This window comes from Arachis ipaensis, chromosome B2 (genome assembly GCF_059453495.1).
Source record: "Arachis ipaensis isolate K30076 ecotype BB chromosome B2, ASM5945349v1, whole genome shotgun sequence".
NCBI classification, from domain to species: domain Eukaryota; kingdom Viridiplantae; phylum Streptophyta; class Magnoliopsida; order Fabales; family Fabaceae; genus Arachis; species Arachis ipaensis.
In genome coordinates, this window is record NC_142437.1 from 95084652 (window position 1) to 95100687 (window position 16036).

Here is a 16036-nt window from a genome sequence, read left to right on the forward strand (position 1 = left end):
TTGTGAGAAAAGGTTTCAAGCTTTAATTCTAGTGATGTAACTTTTTCAAGATTCAAAAGGATTCAATTTAGATTAAGGTTATTTTCCAATACACACTAATCCGTAGGATAAATAATGAAACCAATTCTTAAACATAAATCAATGCATTAATCAATAGTAGAAGAACAAATAATTATTAATTCATCAAAGTAAACAGAGCTCCTAAGCTTAACAATGGAGGTTTAATGGCTCATGGTGTAGAGAAAAATCTGGGAGTAAAAACTGTAAATTGTGGAATGAGGAATAGGAGAGAAGATCTCTGCAAGGGCAAATCTCTATCCTATTTATAGTCCTAATTGTAATTGATTTAAAACTTAAATTAAAAGCATAACAATATCCTTTCTATTGATTTATTTAGATTTTAAAACAAATATATAACAGGCCTTCCGTGAACTTGCGCAGTGTTTGTTTTGTCATACATGTCCATCAAGAGATGGACACGGTGGTACATGTCCAACGTTTGGTTCATTAGACACAAATTTTCGATGGACACAGTGGCACACAGAAGCACATAAAATACGTGTCTTTAGTGTCTCTCCTTTACTCTAAGACACTGAGACACAAATTATAAGACACAAACTTTCTTAATATTATCCCTTCTTTTTTTCTTTAATTTCAATTTTATTCTTTATCCATTTCCTTTTCATCTTCTCCTTCTCTTTCTCTTTCTCTGATTCACCTCCTTCCATTATACACTCTCATCTTCTTCTCCTACTCTTCCTTCATTCTACCACCGTCTCTCTCCTTTGCACTTCATCGTTGCCATGGCCACTACTGTCATCTCTTCCTTCACACGTCGCAACCACTGTCGCGTTCCTTTGTCATGCCGTCTTTGCCATTGTTGTCTCCTCCTTCATGTGTTGTTGCAGTCACTGTCGTTCTCCTTTTTTCTCGTTGTTGTTGCCACTATCGTACCTCTCTTTTCAGATCTGCCTCCGTCTCTCTTCCATGCCTCTGCCTCTTCCACCATGTGGTCATCTATTTTGCTCTGGTTCTATTCCTGCTACTTTTCCTTTTCCAGTTCTTTGAGCTTTTTTTTGTGATGAGAATAATTTTTTGTTTTTAATTTCAATTTTAACTTTTTTGTTTGTGACTGTAACTAGATTGTGCTTTTCACATGCAAGATGAGAAGAAGAAAATCGAGGGAGAGCTATCTGTTTTTTTATTTGAATTTTGATTAACCTTGTTGTTAGAGTGATTTTGTGTTAATTTGTTGATTTGTTGAATTAAATTTGTAATTGCGTTAAAAATTATTAATGGTGATAATCTGAGTTAACAATTTAACATAATAATAGTGATGGTGATAGAGATAGAAAGGTGATAATGGTGGTAAGGTTAATAGTGTCATTTTATTAGAATTGTAATTTGAATGCAGTGTCATGTACTTGAATACCAAACAAAGTTAAAAATTTATGTTCCATTGTGTCTGTGTCATTTTATGTCTTTATGTCTATGTCTTATGTATGGTCACCCACTAACCAAACGGAGTCTTGATGCACGCATGGGGACCACCTTGATTCTCCTCTCAATGCTAAATACCGGGTTAGTGGTGTTTAGCGACACGACACCAGTCCAGAATGGTGACATGCAAATCAATGGCTCCGGCGCTAAACGTCAATGAAATGTCGTTTAACGCCAATTGTCCAGTAAGCCTTGCAAGATTTACGAGGTACTCGACGCTAAACGCCGAATTGTGGCGTTTAGTGCCACGTGTCCAGAGAAGAATTGGTCTTGTTGAGCTTGCACAGTCGTGCGTACGCGTAATAGATGCGTATGCATGAAGTCCCTTATTGCACTAGTGATGCATACGCATGCATGATGTGTACGCATGAGTCCTCCTTTGCTTCTTTATGAATTTTTCACCAAATCTTCATTCGAATGCTTTCTGAAAACAACAAACAGCCACAAAAACTCAAAGTAGCATCCACTAGGGTATAATTCACTAAAATCCTCTAATAAATCAACAAAGTATCCTATAAATCACATAGAAAAGACACTAATGATGCTCACGCATCAGTCATTGCCACTCAACCATTGTCGCCGCCTCAACATTGTCACGTCCTGCACCGTTACGGCCTCCTCCAATCGGTCTTCTCTTTCTCTGGTTAGTTTCTTTTGATTTTTTTCTCAACATTTGGGGTTTAGGGTTTGTTTAGTTGTTTGAAATTTTTTTGAAATTGTTAATTTTCGGAGTTTATATCTCTATTTGTTTATTTTATTAATTTAATTTAATTTGTGCGTGTGTATTGCAGAAATTTACAGTAAAAATAAATAAAGGTTCATTTTTTGTGATTGTTTGTGGGGATCAAGAAAAGTCAGCTTCATAAAAATAAGTAAAGGTTCAGTTTACTATTTCAGTTTCTGTGTGCTTGTTTGTATATTTTTTTCTAATTTTTTTCCATTTTGTGAAATTTATTTCCATTTTGAACTTGAGGAAAAATACCTTGTCTTTTTTTGGATAGAAATGTTTTGATGGATTGGAATTTGCATTTTGTGTATTTTAGAAGGAATTGAGGGATTGAGTGTGTTGGCATTGCAGATTGGTCTGCATATGATTTGCGTTCTCACTCGATAATGACCATTAGTTAATATACTTTGAGTGATATCTTTATTAAACCAAGATATAGTTCTAATAAATGAACACTATGGTAACTTTGGTAGTTGGTATAATTCAAATTGTGTATGTTAACTACAAGATTAAGGAAAATAAATATAATTCATGTGCTTTGTTGATGGTGGCATATTGTTGAGTAAAATATATTTTTGTCATTGAAAAAGTTAATTGTTTGATCTATCAGTTATTATACATTTGAAGTTTCAGTTTTTGCCGTCTAGTGTTTATTGTGCATTTGATTAATAAAGCAGAACTTTCAACTTTAAAACAACATACACGGGACTTTAATGATCTCAAAAAATTGGAAAGGGAGTAAGCTTAGAAGTAACTATATTTAATGGGTCATACTGTATATTATAGTTTACTCTATGTTGTAATATCATAACGGTTTTATTAGGTAGATAATGATTTTTTTAAATAATGTGATTAATAGACTTTAGAATCGATCTAATAAAGTAAAATAACACTCCAGTTCAAATTACCTCCTAAACCTTAACATTAGGATAATCATCTGCACATCTAGTGAATTAAACATCCAGCCATTATTAACTATACATGAGTAAATTGAATCAAAAGAAATAACCATCCAATTAAAAATAATCAGCATAATCATCTGCATACCTATTGAATTGAACATCCGACATATCCATTATTCACATTGTTTAATATTCTCATTGTCTACCTATACTTTTTTATATCCTAATCACTAAATAAATCTTTTAACATTATATTATATGCCTGTGGATTATTCCATTCTCATTGCAACTTTTGTATTTGATATTTTTTAAGAAAAAAGTGGGGTTCCGTTGGTGGCTCAAGAAGAATTTTCAGAGCCTAAGAAAGGGGAGGTGTGGTTTAACGTTAATAGTGTTTATATATAAACTAGTCTCTGAAACTTGATATATAACACTAAAAAATTTTGGTACCCGATAATTGACATGGTTTAACTTTGAATTTTGTTATATATATATAGAATTTTATTAGTTTAAGTATGATGTCATTAAAACTTTGAATTTTGTTAGTTTAAAAATTATTAAATTTAAATATTTAAAATTATATGTTAAATTTTTAAATAAGTTTTTAAAAAAATTAAAATTTAAGTTTATCATCGGATTTATTGTTGGTTAAATCCGTCAATGACTATTAATTTAATTATTAATAATAAATAATATATTACTGTCGAATTTACCGGAAAAAAATTCGACGGTAACAATCTAAAATTTTGTCAATTAAAAATTTATATCTGCCGCTAAATTCGTTCGTAATTAGTGATAGACGAAAAAATCTGCTAGAAAATAATTACCGGCGAAGTTTATACTGTCGAATTTATTCTGTTAGTAAATCCGACAATATCTGACGACATTTTTTGTATTGCTAAGTGCTAATGTAAAACTTCAACATTCTCATCATTAATAGTTACACAAAAAAGAAAATAAAAAGAACAATATTCAGCTTGAAATCTCAAGAATTCAATTTTCACATATTATTATCTTCCTTCTATTTCAGTAAGAGTTAAATTGTTGTTTGATCTGGTGGATGGGTGACTTTTCTGAGAGGATTCTGAATTGTAAAGATTTTGTTTGTGGACAAATGCAACTTGTCCTGGTGGAGGAAGATGTGTAATCTCACTTATTAACATCAAAACCACAGTGGATATAGTTGGTCTTTCTTTTGTCAATTCTTGCACACATAAAAGTCCAATGTGTATGCACCTCAAAATATTTTTCTCAAAGATTGGATCCATAATCTCTGGATCTATTAATGATATGACGTTATTTTCATTCCATAGCTTCCATGCCTTGAAAAACACCAACAAAACTTTGTTAATATGAGTATAATAAATGAAATTGAAACTGTTTGTCACTAAAAAGTGGTAGAGGAACAATGACTTACATATCCCACAAGGCTTAATGATTGCCGATGGTTATAAAAGCTGGTGTTTTTTCGTCCACTGACAATCTCTAGTAACAAAACACCAAAGCTGTAGACATCTGATTTTTCTGAAAATAATCCTTCCATTGCATATTCAGGTGGCATGTAACCGCTACATCCAAAAAACAAAATACAATAACTAACTAATTGACTAACTAGTTATTATTGAACGACTCAAGACATAAAGTTAATTATGTTGAATTAAAAAGGATTTCATACTACGTTCCAATAACTTTTTTTGTACTAGCTTCGTGATCTTCATCTCCTCTAAAAATTCTAGCTAAACCAAAATCTGATATTTTTGGATTCATTGCATCATCCAACAAGATATTGCTTGCTTTGAGATCTCTGTGTATGATTCTAAGTCTTGAATCTCTGTGAAGATAAAGTATACCACGAGCTATCCCTTCAATTATGTTGAAACGTTTTTTCCAATCTAAGACTTTTCTTCGTTGTGGATCTACATAATAATGACAGATAAAAGCTATGCTTAATTAAGTCGAAGGGAAAATGGATGACACAAGACCAAAGAGTATAAAACTAAGAAGGATGGATGAACCAACCAAAGAGAAAGGCATCCAAACTTTTGTTTGGCATGAACTCATAGACCAACATTTGTTCGTCGGGTTCGACGCAACAACCAAGAAGTCTAACAAGATTGCGATGTTGAAGTTTCGATATAACCACTACTTCATTCATAAATTCTTCCAGCCCTTGTCCAGACGCTTTGGACAATCTTTTCACTGCAATTTCTTGTCCATCTTCCAAATGGCCCTAAACGATAGTTAAAAATGTTCATACATACTGATTTTTGTAGCATAATGTGAAGAATTATTGACATATCTTAGGGTGAATTATTACCTTATATACCGGACCAAAACCTCCTTTCCCGAGCATGTTTTCAGCATGAAAGTTGTTTGTAGCAGTTGCAAGCTTTTGAAATTCGAACAACGGTAGTTCGTCGAGTTTCATTTGATTTTGTTCTCCAACAGTAGTCTTTTTTTGAGACAGAGTTCCTGAAACTTTCTTTTGTAAGAAAGAAAAACATACATTCTTGGACTAAAAAATTAATGAAATCTACACTGCACACAGAAACAAAATTGATGAATATGCTTCTTTCTCCAATGAAATTTTATTGGAAACATGAAGTTGAAGGGTGTTTCTAATTTTTTATTTTATTTTACTTTATTCATGTTTGTTTAAAGTTGGATTCTCACATTCTCTTAAAGAATTTCAACTACATGTTTTATATACCAGTGGATCAAAAGAATGCTATTTGTTAATCAAAGTCAATTATTAAAATCAATCATTATATATTTATTTATGTATGAATACATATATATGCTCTTTAACTAATTTTTAATATATATTTTATATATTTTAATATATATTTTATATTAATAACTAATTTTAATAGCTGATTCTGATATGCACCTAACATAGTTAAGTGGATTAATAAGTTGTTACTTACTAATTCACAATATCTTTTCTATTCTACTAAAAATAGTCAAACAAAAGATGTTTAAAGTAAAAAATCAAATTTAGGATTAATATAGGAGTAATGATCTAACTTAGTTCCTGTCCTTTTTTTTTTTGAAAAACAATGCGATTTTTGTTTTAAAAAAATAAATATTTTGACTCCTAACATTATTAATTTTAGACAATATAAATACTTTGTTAAAAAAAATTTGTCAAGTAGTAATGAAAATTGATTTTATAGGGATTTTAAATTATTACAAATTATTATTAAGTTTATTTTTAAAAAATTCATTCACTATTAATGATTAAGTAAAGAAGGATTATTGCTAGAAGTGATATCGCAAGAAAAAAAATAATTACAGTATATAGATTTTTCCAAAAGAAAAATAACATCTCACAAGAAATAAAAAAAGGGAATGTTGATGTTTATGATGTTGATATTAGTGTTAGTGTTGGGGATAAAGAAAATATATAACGATGACAAAGTATGATTGAAAAGTAAAAATATAGAAATAGAAATTATGATAATAGTGATGAGAAAAGTGATAATAATAGTAATGATAATTGGCTCTATTATTGAAAAGAATTTTGTGGAGTTTAAAATTTTCGTAAATTATAAATCAATCTAATTTTAAAAACTAAATTTTGTTATTATTTGACAAATTTTTTAAGAAAAATTTTGTATTGTCCTAAAATAATAATGATAATATCGAAGTATTTTTTAATTATTTTATTATTTTAAAAATAGATAAAAAACAAATTGGGTCTTTACTCTTAATATTTTTTGACTAGTAGTTATATAACAGAAAATTATTTCTCAATATCATCAGAAAGTCATAATGGACAAAAGTAAACATCACCGAAAGTATTTTTGCCGCGCCAAGTCTTTTATTAGTAACAAATATAACCAAACAAAAGAGAAAGGTTATATATGTCACCAACAAAATTTATTATTTTTAATTAATATTTAATTATTAAAAATATTTTATGTTAAATTTTAAATTATAAATTTTAAATTTTAATAATATAAAAATAAAATATCAATTTAAAATATTAGCTAACATTAATAAAAAATAACTTATTAACATACATTTCTCAAAACAAAAGTATAAAACTTAACACGAATACATTATATAAATGATGGTGATAACTGATAAGAATAATTTTTTTTAATTGTAATATTGATATATTCGATTATAAATAAAATAAAATAACATTATTTCTACTTATCATTAAATCGCATTAAAAAGTTAGTAAGTATATATACCCGTCAGGAGGACAAAGATATGTATATACATAGTCTACTCGTAAGTCGTAAGTCGTAAGTCGTCATAAGAAGTTGCAGTCAGTAGTCAATACTCACTGCCTCACTATATTGGATAATGGCTGACTATTCCTAGCCACTCTTTATATACACTACCGTTATCAAAAGTCTTTGTCGCTCTACATTGGGTCAAGACTCTTTGAATGATCTAAAAAATGTGGAACCTGGAACCATATGTATTAAATGAGAAATTAAATGTTTAGCTGTTTTAGATGAAAAGTGGGTAGGGTTACTTACGAGCTTGTTTGGCGGTCCATTTTTGCCATGTAATGTATGCACAAATTGCTAAGGCAACTATTCCTATCGCCCCAGCAATAATGGCAATGATTAATGACTTGTTTACTCTTCTTCCCTTGTTACCTGTAGCTGCAAGTGCAAGGTATTCAGCATATATACAGAAGGATCTGAGAGTCAAGACAAGTTCATATATATCAACTTCGATCCCTACTGTAAAGCTAAGGCAACTCAATGATATGTACAGAGATAAGATTATAAAAAAGATATTAAAAGAGTTCAGGTTTTCGTTAGAATATTATGTCTAGTTTAATTTTTGGATTCATAATTATTACTATTTATAACATTTAAGAAATATTTGTATGGCGTGCTAATACTCACTTTATCAGCTAAGTATTTATAATTTTATTGTAACTTCAAATTCTAATATTCAGACTATTCTGTGTTAATAATCACTTTATCAATTATCACTGATCAATTAAATCTGACTGTTCTAACTTCAATATTCTGTATTCAAATAACATCTCTCAATATAATATAATCGACATCTTTGTTATTATTTTAGCCACTGGACTATAAAGTTTAAATGTTTGATTGATATAAAATTAAACTAGTCTAGTTTGAGCTGATTTGAACCACTTCAAAGAACCGAAACATTAGCACACTTTTAATTTGTATTGCATCAAAATTTAGATAATTATTTGTCACAACGATTAAAAAATTCAAAGAGATAAAATGAAAAAACATACCAAGTTGAGAATGAGGGACACGAAGGAAGAGATCAACTCCACCAATTGAGAATTGTTCCAAATCAATCAAGTCTGTAATCCAAAACATGCATCCAATATAAGAATCATAAGCATAAGCCAAACAAGAACAATTTGCCAAACAACTCGTTCTGCAATTGTCTAGGTCATCATCAGATCTCTCAGCGAAATCCGGCACTTTCATATTATTAAACACCTTAAACCCATCTTGTTGCACTTCATCAACTCCATTATTACTATTATTGTTCAAATTCTTCAACCTATCACACTGAAGCTGTGCCTCTTTCTTCCTCACACAACCACTAGTCCAATTTTTCTTACTCCATTCTTGCACATTCCTTGGCTCAAACCCTTCAAAACAGCTACAAATCGGTTTGCTAGATGGATCACAGTTTCCGAATGGCCCACAAGCGCCGTAAAAATCACAGTCTTTTGGAGAAATATCAATCGTCGCGAAATTCTTCTGGTTCAAGAATTTTGCCATCCTAAGTTTTCCATCATAAGTAATCCAGACAATAGCAAATGCATCTGGATCAGCGAAATTATACGTTAGATAATTGGTTCCATCTGGATCGTGGTCCAGACGCCACCCATAGAGATACTCTGTTAGCATCGTCGGAGAGCCGAGGAAAGTCCGACCGTTCCACGGACCGGTTCGGTAATACGGCCTAGTTTTCTTGTACCATAAGAAAAGTTCCGGAGCGGCCAACCGCTCCATGCTAACGGAGTAGTCTCCAGAAGAAGGATCTGTAGGGGATTTCCAAGAAACATACTCCATTTTCTTGCCTGTGAACTTGTTCGCCGTGATTTTCATCATTGGCATGGCTGCATCCGCAGGGTGGGTGAAACTGTCCCAAACCGTTTCTCCAGTGTTGTCATCCCTAAGAACAAGGTTACCCTTATCTTGAAGCTGAGCACTTGAGATATTGGTGACATATTTAGTTGAGAATGTGAGGTTTGTTGACCAAACTATATAGTTTCTTCCATCCATTACTACGAGGTTTCCATCCTTGTGAATCTTGATAACCCCTGAAGAATCTTTCACGGCTTGCTCTCTGTTTGCTATCCATACGATGTTGGAGTCAGAGAGGTACCATATTGCAACGTAACGATTGGTTGAGTTTGGAGGGCTGAAGAATCCGAGCTTGAAGTTAGTGTTGTTTGAGGTTATTGTGTGATTGTCTTCAATGGATGTGTTTGATGTGATTGTGTCATTCGCGGAGCTCAAACACAAATGGATGCTAACAAATATGAACAAAGTAGTAATAAACAAGAAGGAATCGGTATGAGTTTGATGACTTAGAAAACCCATGAAGAATTTTAATGTAGTAGAGTTTTGTGTGGTTGAGGTGATAATAATAATAGTAATAATATTAGTTTGGATCTACTGGCTTTATTCCATGTTAATTGTAATGTATACACCATCATGTTTCATTTATGTATTGATTTAAGCAGTGGCGGGCGGATCTATGGCCTATGGGGTTTCATTATCTTTCAATAGCGACTAGTGTTTAATAATAATAATAATAATAATAATAATAATAATAATAATAATAATAATAATAATAACTGTATCATGTATGAATATATAATAAATTTATAATAAACATCGGTTAAATAAGAACAATAATTTAGTCTATTTAAAAATTTAAAATATCCAAAAACAAATTAAAATTATAATTTATTTTTAATAAAATTTTATTCTTTCATGTTTTTTGATGTAATTTTCGTAAGAAAATATTTAAATATATTTTCTTCATATGACAACAACTGAATGTAATTTTTCAGCAATGAAGACTATTAAAGTAAAATTTTTTAAACAAAGATAAAACACAAATTTTTAACAAATTATATTATTGTATATATATTAAAAAAACCATTTTTAAAATTTACGTTAAATATGATCATTGATTATTTCAATTATATAAAATATTACTAAAGAAGTCTAAAAATACTAAAAAGTCAAAATATATTGTTGAATGTAACTCTTATATAATATAATTATTGACTTGACATATATACTATAAATTATAATTTGTTAATATTATTTTATTATATTATGTTCTAATTTATTTTATATTTAGTTTGACTTTTCTCATATAAAATTTCTGATTCTACCACTACATTTATGTGTTTGGTTAAGCTTGTTGGCTTTAGCTATCTAGGTCTGTCAATTCTTTTCTTTTTCTTAATTAGTTTTGAGCAAAGTTAATGAATTTAAGAACTACTTTTCTTAAAGCCAGTTGGAAAAAGGGGGATAATATATAATAGTCAAACAGAAAAAATAACACATATACAAATAATTTAAAAATAGTGATAATTTGACAATATATTTTGATAAAAGAAAAAATTTGTCCCCTTTAGGATTTTCTTGTGTCCTGTTAAAGTATGCACAATAATTCTAATTCGTGACTTCTTGTTAGTTACGTTCCATGTGAGACCTTCGCCATAACATGGCAACATCAGCCGCTACTACTAATCACGACAGAAGTGAAGGATTGAAGGAGGAGGATCAGCTCGTGCAATTTGGAGATGAGGATATTAGAGAATCACTAGCTTTTTTTTTGTCTGAAATAATATTACAGAAATATAAATTTTTTAAAATTTTATTAATTTTGTTTTGATGTTATCAATTATGACAAAAAAATTTATAAAATCAAACAACTTTTATAAAAAAATCATAAAAGACGAAAGTTTTTTTATTTAAAAAGACTAGAGTCTCCAGATAAAAAAAATTAAATAATCAATTTTTAATTATTATTTTCATGTAAAAGAGTTTAATCTTTTACAAAAATTAATTTTAACGTTCATTATTTAAAATTTAAAAGAATTTAATATTTATATTTTTATATTTGATTAAGTATTAAATTTATGGCACAAATAAAAATAAATAATTTTCATTCTGATTATTTTAAAAAAAAATTTCTCTCTCTATATATGAAAATATAGTTAGATATTAGTATAAAAAAATTATATTAATAATTATAAAATTAATTTAAAATATTTTTTCTGAAACAATTAAATTTTGATTTTAATTATTAATCACAATATTAGTATTTTTTCTAAACTATATGTAATAAATATTTAAAGGTAGAGAAGTAAAAATATAAATTAAAAAGATAAGAAATAAAAATTTGAAACTAAATAAAAATTAAAAAAGTATGCATACAATAATAATAATATATTTTTTATGTGAATAATATTATGAAATATTTTTTAATTGTAATGAAAAAATATCTCATGACATATTTTGGTTTGTCAAATTAATAATATAAATAATAAGTTATATATAGAGTGGAAAGAATAAAGAGAATAGAAAAGGGGAGAAAGGTAGACAAGAGGATGACGAAAAAAAATTTATTAGTTTTGGAAGAAAATATTTAATCTTAATTTGAATGAGAGAATGTCATAATATATTTTGGTTGTTAAATTAGTATTATAATATAGTTGTATTTTAATTTTAATTTTAATTCTATTATATATTACTAATTTTACAACCAAAATGTGCCACATATCACTCTTTCATTGCAATTGAAATCAATTTTTTTCTCCAAAATTAATTAATTCTCTCATCCTATCTCTCCCTTTTTCTATCTCTACTCATTCTTTCACCACACTTTAGCTCTCTTTTATATCATTATTATCAATGACTAATTAGTAATTATAAATTTAACAATCAAATTGTACCACATGACATTCTCTAGAGTGAAAAGGATAGAGAGAAATAGAGAAATAGAGAGAGGTAGATAAGAAGATGAAGAAAGAAAGTTTATTAGTTTTGAAAAAAAAAATATTTCATCTTAATTTTAATGAGAAAATGTCATATAATATATTTTGGTTGTTAAATTAGTATTATAATATAGTTGTATGTTAATTTTAATTTTAATTATAACTAGAAAATGTCATGTGATATAATTTAATTGTTAAATTTATAATTATTAATTAGTCATTGATAATAATATAAAAGAGAGTTAGAATAGGATTAAAGAATAAGAGATAGAAAAATAGAGAGGGAGAATGAGAGAACTTATTAATTTAAAAAAAAAGATTTGATTTTAATTATAGAGTGATATATAATATATTTTAATTGTAAAATTAGTAATATATAATAAATATAATAGATATAATAGATTATCAGGCATAACTAACAAAGTAAGGAAATGTCCTCGGGCTATATTATAGTGCTATGTCTGAGAGGAAAAAAAGAGTGAACTGTGATTAGAATAATACATGAAATAAAAAGTAATTCTAGTGTATTTTAATACATTATGTTTTAATGCATTGCTGACGATTAAAAAAATTACATGCGAGGAACTTATGAGTATTATTACCAAAACATAAGGTTAAAAAATAATTAACTACAACTACCAGATATGGTTTCTTAATGGGTTTAAGCCTACCAGATGAAATGGGTGAAATAAAAAAAAATAGAGATATAACTTTGTGTTCTATTGGCAGATACTACACCTATAAGATTAGAAGTAATTCGTTACATGTTTTCCTATAAATGATTCCACATCGCACTACAACAAAACAGCATTTTGGCGACGGTTTTTTTAATGCTTGGTGACGGTTTTAATTGTCACTAAATGATTTTGCGACGGTTAAAAAAAGCGTCACAGATTTGAGCGTCGCCAGCTGCCATAGTGACGGTTTTGGACCACCGTTGGTAAGGAGTGTCGCTAAATTGTTTGTAACGGTTTTTAAAATATAAAACCGTCACTAATTTGTAACACTTGTAAAGGTGTTTTTTGTACTATATTTCGCGACGTTTTAAAATTGTCGTTAAATTACTAAATTCTGTGACAGTTTTTTCTTATAGTTCATGACTATTTTAAACCATCAGAATATTTAGCGACGATTTAAAACCTTCATTAAATTACTAATTTTTATGACAGTTTTTAGACATATTTAGTGACTATTTAAACCGTCACAATATTTTTAGTGACAGTTTTTCGATTTAAAGCCGTTACTAAATTACTCATTCCTGTGACAATTTTTTCCTGTATTTAGTGACTATTTTAAACTGTCATAATCTCTCCAACATCAAAGATTTCTATTATCAAAAGTTGAATTCTCCAAAAATGACATTGTATTTCAACAAATTCAAATTCAATCCCACAAGTTTTACAAAAATAACAACAATGTGAGGCTAATTTTTCCCCAGCCATTTTATGGAGTGGAGGGGCTCAAAAAAAAGAGAAGAAAAAATCTCATATATACTACTAAAAATTAAATGCATATAGCATAGTGAAGGGGTATGAAGGAATGACAATAACATTTAGGAAGCATATTGTTAAATGCTGTTAATTTCTTTCTTAACCAAGGTGTCATCTGGAAATTCTCCATGTAGTAGCTGGTTTAGTGGTTCTTCTTCGATGTTATCTTGTAACACTTGTTGCCCAAAAAGCTGGGTTGATTCGTCAAAGATAATAGCCTAGCCCACATTCTATTTTAATAGGAAAAGAAGATAAACAGATCAAATTCGTCGAAGATAAAAGAAAAAGAAGACTAATCAGATCAAATTTGAATAAGATGAAGCAAAAATTCATTCATACCAAGTTCAAGTGATGGACGTGTGTTAGAACCTTGAGTTCAGCAAGGAATTCTTTTGATGCTTGCATATCCATTCTCTTAGTTGCCGCTTTCTGCAAAATAAATGAGTATAGAATTGCATCTCAATCTAGGAAACATTCTTATGATTTAATAGAGATTTTAAACAGCATGTGACATAAATAAATAGAAGTAGCGCCGGATAATAGAAGCCGAACTCTTCCACCTAAGCCTTGTTTTATCTGTCATAAAAGAAAACATCAATCCAATTTTCAGGTCAAATTTCACCAACAGAAATCACAGTAAAGTGCAGTTACCTTATCAAATACAAGCCTATCAAAAAATGGTGCTGCTTTGTCTTGTGGAAGACCCTTATCTAAGTATCCTAACTTGCTGTCATCAGAATCTAGACTAATTACTTTGCATGATATTGGAAATTAAGGGTCTAAAATAGAGTGGTAAAACGTACTAATTATATGCATACTAAAACAATGCACTTTCGAATGCTCCTCCGGATGAAATTTTGCTGTTGATACCTTCAGGAACAAGTCATTAGTTATAACTAAGACATTTATGAGCTAAGGTAGCAGTAGGACAAAAGTAATGTCTCTCTACCAGCATAAACACGGTCAAAAACTCTAGGAACGCCACAAAATATAGTTAGCTTCAACACCTGAACATCCTCTATTAAGTACCTTACATCCTGAAACAATTAACATGGAACAAAGCATCAAAATGAGACATATACAAGAAAGAGCAAAATACTAATGATGAAAACTGAATCCGAATATTACGCCTTGCCAGAATCCAATTGAGGCTCCCCTCTAAATGGAATAGGTCTCCATTCTCTGGTCATAGACATGAGCAAGAGGAAGAAAAGAGAAGTACACATCATCTTCGCTTGCCTGCAGCAAGTAGTATATATTATGAGTAGAGAAAATTCGAAACAGGACAAAGTGTGGTATGAAACTTGTGAACATTCAAGAAGATTGCTATCTTACTGCTTTGTCTGTTAAATGAAGTATCTGATCAATAGACAAAACTTCGCTATGAAAGCCTCATTCTTAATTATGACACCTTTCAGTTTGCCTGTGGTTCCACTTGTGTACATGAATGTGCAAATGTCAGTCTTCTTTTTTGGTGGTAGGTCCCCTGCATGCAGAGCAAAATATACAGGATTAAACAAATCAAAGTGGTTCAAAGTTTTTGCTTTTAAACATGAATATGAAATTAAAAATCAAGCTTTGTTTCCTACCAACTGGAGAAACTCTTCCCAAGAGAAGCAGGATGTACCATGTTCCTCAGCTTCCTTCTTTTGCACAGTCGAAACATTACCAAAACTCACAATAGCTACATTATTAGATTGTAGAAGTTGATTAGCATTGAGAAGAAGGAAAGATTAACCTTAATATAACAGAAGTTCAAAAACTGAAAGAAAGTATAATCATTTGACAAACTTATAAGATTTGAAGAACACTGACCAAGACAAGACAAAATCTGTGAAATACAAAAACAGTTAATCATCTCCAACAAATTGAAGAACTAACTCAAATCCAAACTCAGGAAGTAGAACTCACAGAAGGAATATTGTTTTCCTGTACAAATGCTATTGAAACTTGAGCATGGTTTATGATAAACTCCACTGCATTTGGACCTGTTCTTAGGTACCTCAAGAATCATTAGGGAAATGCTTGGAATAATAAAAAGCATCTAAAAATCAATGAGAAAAGGAGTGAAAAACATACCAAGTGTGTCATATAATGGGACATATGTTACTGAATGGCTATTACAAGCCTGCAGCCACCAAATTTAAATCAAGTTTAGTACTAAACAGTTTCTTGCTGATCAAGTATCATTTTAATCTGAACAAAATTTGAAATCTTGTCGAAATTAAATAAATACTTTTCTAGAGCAGTAAAAGCATGGAGTTACTGTGCAACCCTTTTAATCTTGTGTAAGACTTAAAACCAGTATTCTTTAAGCATTACTTGCACAAGTAACAAGAAGATAAAACTTAAGATTAAACCAATAATGATAACTTGCTCATAAAAGAAGACCGACCTTATAATTATAGATTGATTTACGTCATCTGGA

The 16036-nt window shown here is 29.7% G+C and overlaps 1 protein-coding gene across 2 annotated transcripts; it reads right to left on the reverse strand.

Annotated features, from left to right (window-relative positions):
• Positions 1-3927: 3927 nt before the first annotated feature.
• Positions 3928-9794, reverse strand: LOC107625509 (G-type lectin S-receptor-like serine/threonine-protein kinase At1g11300). 2 transcript variants are annotated; one of them, XM_016328155.3, is made up of 7 exons: positions 8372-9794; positions 7626-7754; positions 5447-5601; positions 5149-5359; positions 4805-5045; positions 4547-4697; positions 3928-4451 (listed from the first exon to the last, which is right to left on the reverse strand). In XM_016328155.3, the coding sequence occupies exons 1-7, from the start codon at positions 9699-9701 to the stop codon at positions 4140-4142; spliced, it is 2529 nt and encodes an 842-aa protein (XP_016183641.1). In that variant the 5' UTR covers positions 9702-9794; the 3' UTR covers positions 3928-4139. The 2 variants fall into 2 exon arrangements, with proteins under 2 accessions (XP_016183641.1, XP_088359666.1); XM_088503540.1 differs by having other exon boundaries at positions 4808-5045; positions 8372-9776.
• Positions 9795-16036: the final 6242 nt, after the last annotated feature.

Excerpts from the sequence above, each read along its gene's own strand:
- LOC107625509 (XM_016328155.3), bottom strand. The coding sequence starts at position 9,701 with ATGGGTTTTCTAAGTCATCAAACTCATACCGATTCCTTCTTGTTTATT. Across the intron at positions 5,360-5,446 it reads GTTTTGGTCCGGTATATAAG|GGCCATTTGGAAGATGGACA; the intron begins GTAATAATTCAC and ends ACTATCGTTTAG. Across the intron at positions 4,698-4,804 it reads AAAAAAGTTATTGGAACGTA|CGGTTACATGCCACCTGAAT; the intron begins GTATGAAATCCT and ends TTTTGGATGTAG.